Source organism: Tupaia chinensis, unplaced genomic scaffold (assembly GCF_000334495.1).
Source record: "Tupaia chinensis unplaced genomic scaffold, TupChi_1.0 Scaffold000086_1, whole genome shotgun sequence".
NCBI lineage: Eukaryota > Metazoa > Chordata > Mammalia > Scandentia > Tupaiidae > Tupaia > Tupaia belangeri.
Genome location: NW_006159548.1, coordinates 6,517,791 through 6,521,172, shown reverse-complemented (window position 1 = coordinate 6,521,172; position 3,382 = coordinate 6,517,791). Strand labels below are relative to the sequence as shown.

The 3,382-nt window shown below is 42.8% G+C and overlaps 1 protein-coding gene across 2 annotated transcripts in view; it reads right to left on the bottom strand.

Moving 5' to 3' along the window:
* The window catches only part of SEPTIN11 (septin 11), a 125,517-nt gene that overhangs the window by 31,397 nt on the left and 90,738 nt on the right, over positions 1-3,382 (bottom strand). For both annotated transcript variants that reach the window (XM_006142967.3, XM_006142966.3), the window contains exon 4: positions 2,925-3,111. In XM_006142967.3, the coding sequence (XP_006143029.1) occupies positions 2,925-3,111 (187 nt within the window). The remainder of the gene's footprint in view (positions 1-2,924; positions 3,112-3,382) is intronic.

Here is a 3,382-nt window from a genome sequence, read left to right as displayed (position 1 = left end):
ATTGGTGGAGGAGAGGGAGTGCAGTGTAAAGCCATGGCCATGGCGAGTGCTGCTCTCTCTCTGGTGACTACATATATCCTCTGGTAAGATAAAAAATGAAAATAAGGGGCTGGCAGGTGCCATAGTGGTTAAGGTGCTGGACTCTCACATGGCCGACCATGGTTCAAGTCCTGGACCTGGCAGTTTGCTTTCTCACTTTCCCTTTCTCTCTCTCTCTCTCTCTCTGGTAAAATGAAAAAAAATAAATAAATAAATGAAATTAAATAAATAAAATAATTCTTTTTGGGGGAGAGGCTTTTGATATAGGGTGTGTGTGCTCGCCAAAAAAAAACAGAGACAAAGAGACAGAAAGCAAAAAATCATCCCCCGGGGTGGATGGCCATGCTACAATCCCTTCTCCTCCATTCTCCTCTCGGGATCTTGGGCATGCATGCACACGCGCCCGACATGAGTTTAAGCCATAGGGTCTGGGACTCGAACCATGGTTGACTACATGGGAGTCCAACAACACAGACATTATACCAACTGCTGATCCTGATCAATAAAATAACTCTTTAAAAAAGAAAAAAAAACGCACACAGGGGCCAGCAGGTGGCATGATAGTTAAAGGCGCTGGATTCCCACATGGCTGAAGGCAGGTAAAGTACTGGACCTGGTCATTTGCCCCTGACCCTGTCTGATCAAACTGGAAAATAATAATAATAATAATAATAATAAGGTTGAATAAAATCATTTTTTTAAATCCACACATTTGTTCTTCCCTTTATTAGTACAAATGAATGGCAATACCATGTCCAGATGGTACCTCCCTCTCCAACCCTACCCCTTCATCAGTTCTTTCAAAATTTAACCTGCTTTGTGGTTTCTTTTATTGTTCTGCCTTGTTTTTCTTCCTCTTTTTATATCAGCTGTACTAACTATTGTTGGCTATTGTCCTGGCTTGGGCTACATGCTCAGCCCCCAGGAAGCCACCTCACTCTGATTCCTCCAGAATGTCTGCGGAGAACGGCACACTCCAAGGACAGAGGACCTGTGTGCTTTCAAGGACAGGACAGACAGGGAGCTGGCCTCTCTGCCTGCATGCCACCACGATTATTGCTACCAGCGCAGTTCCCAGGGCTGACCTGCAGCCGGATCAAATGGGATGAAGAGCTTCTACTTATTCTCCCAAGAGTCTGCTGGTGGCAATACTTTTTCAAGCTATTAGAATATTTTACTGTAGGAGCCAGCAGATGGCATAATGTTTACATCTCCAGACTCCTGCATAGCTGACTGGGATTCAAGTTCCGGACTCAGGCTTAAAACCCACACTGGGAACGTGTGTGCATGCCCAAGATCCTGAGAGGAGAATGGAGGAGAAGGGATTGCAGTGTGGCCATCCCCGTGAGGGTGACTACTTGCTTTCTGTCTCTGTTTTGTTTCTCTGGTGAGTGCATATAACCTATAGCAAAAATCTCACTTAAAGAAATAATAATAATATTTTGCTGTGAACCACTGTGTGTGCATACTGCAAGCCCTAGGAGCCTGGCAGGCTGTAGCCCCTTTCTCCAGCCTTCTGTGGGGCATTTCAGACAGAGGCCTTGGGGATAGGATGGTCGTCTAAGCATTCTCTCACTGCTTTTTTAAAGTTATTATTTATTTTAATTCCTTTTGATGTACTTTTTTTTTAACTTGACTAGAAAGAGACAGGGAGAGAGAAAGGGAAAGTGAGAAAGCAAGCCGCCAGGACCAGGACTCAAACAGCTGTCAGCCATGTGGGAGTCCAGCACCTCAACCACCACACCACCTGCCAGTCCCTCACTCTTTTCTCTTCATGGAAAGAAAATATCTTTTAAATAGTGTTGCTTGGACAAAAAGAAACAAACAAAAAAAAAATGTAAAAACCTAAATCCCTAATAATTCCCTCTGAAGACTTTTCATGGAATGCAAAACGGATAGAATTGAGGGCCAGCAGGTGATGTGGCAGTTGAGTGCACTGGAGTCTCACATGACCAACTGTGGTTCGAGTCCCAGACCTGGTGGCTTACTTTCTCACTTTCCTTTTCTCTCTCTCTCTGGTCAAATTTTTTTTTAAAAAGGAAGAATCTAAGAGAAAAATGCACAACTTAGTTTTATGGTTGCTCTTGTTTCTGTCTGCTTCATTTTATTTCAGACTGTATTATCGTCTATTTATTTCAAAATAAAAAATGAACAGTTTGTTTGAGTCCCAGACACAGTGGCTTAAACCCACGCCAGGTGTGCATGTGTGTGTGCCCAAAATCTCGAGAAGAGAATAAAGGAGGAAGGATTGCTGCATGGCCTTCCCCTTGGGGGAGTGGGGGTGATTTCTTGCTTTCTGTCTCTCTGGCAAGCATACATGCCCTAGAGCAAAAATCTCTCTTAAAAAAAATGAATAGTTTTTAAAGTAGGGCACCAAATTTTAATCAAACTTCTCAGTTCCTTCTTTCGGGCACTGTGAAGAGAGAAGTAGTATGTTTGGCAAGTTCAGGGGTCAAACAGAAATGAAGCCATTACTCCTTTTGAATGTGTAGGTGTGGCTTACTTAAAATTTAAAGAGCTGGACTGGCCTTATCACATAGACAAAAAATTAATACTTTCTTTTCTATTCCAAACTTCAAATTAGAGCCAAATTTTTAGAAAATGTGGGGAAGTTGTTTAAGAACATAAGCCTTGAATTTATCATTGAATCTCCCGTTTGAGAATTAAACACACTTTGCACCACTCAAGCCATTTAACTATTTGCGAGTTTTGTTTCATTTTTGTCTAATATTCAGAAGAGGTTTTTAAACATTTTTCTTACATTGCCAAACTCCGGTGCTGTAATCAGAAAGAAGACAGATCACATTGGAAGCAGACAATAACTTAGGACCATAGGGTAAAGATGACCTAAAAGGGGAGTGGGCGGGAACCAGGGCAGCAGGTACCTTACTGTCCAGCTTTTTCATGGTGACCAGATCCAGGGACTTCAGCGAATGTCCCGTAGGGGCGATGAAGTAGAGGCAGGCGTGGATCCTTGTGTCATGGTAGTTGAAGAGAGAACGTTTAATCTTCAATTCCTCTTGCAGGTAGGCCTCGAATTGGGCATCGATATATTCCACGATTGGCTTATAGCTAGAATGCAAAAGAACCTTCTGAAAATGAGTTTTTCAATCAGCATGCTCCTAGTCTCAATCCTCTTCTGCAGTTCAATGAAGACAGCCCTCCATTAGACACCATCTATGGGACCCTTAGTAACAGCTAAAGCTCAAGTTCTTTTCACGGCATTCACAGCTTTCTTTCCTATGGTCCCTGAGCAACTCTGCATCTTGTTCTTCTCTCCCACTCCCTCTCTGGCTCCTTTTCTGTGCCCAGCAATACACAACCTCTTTTTTTTTTTTCTTTT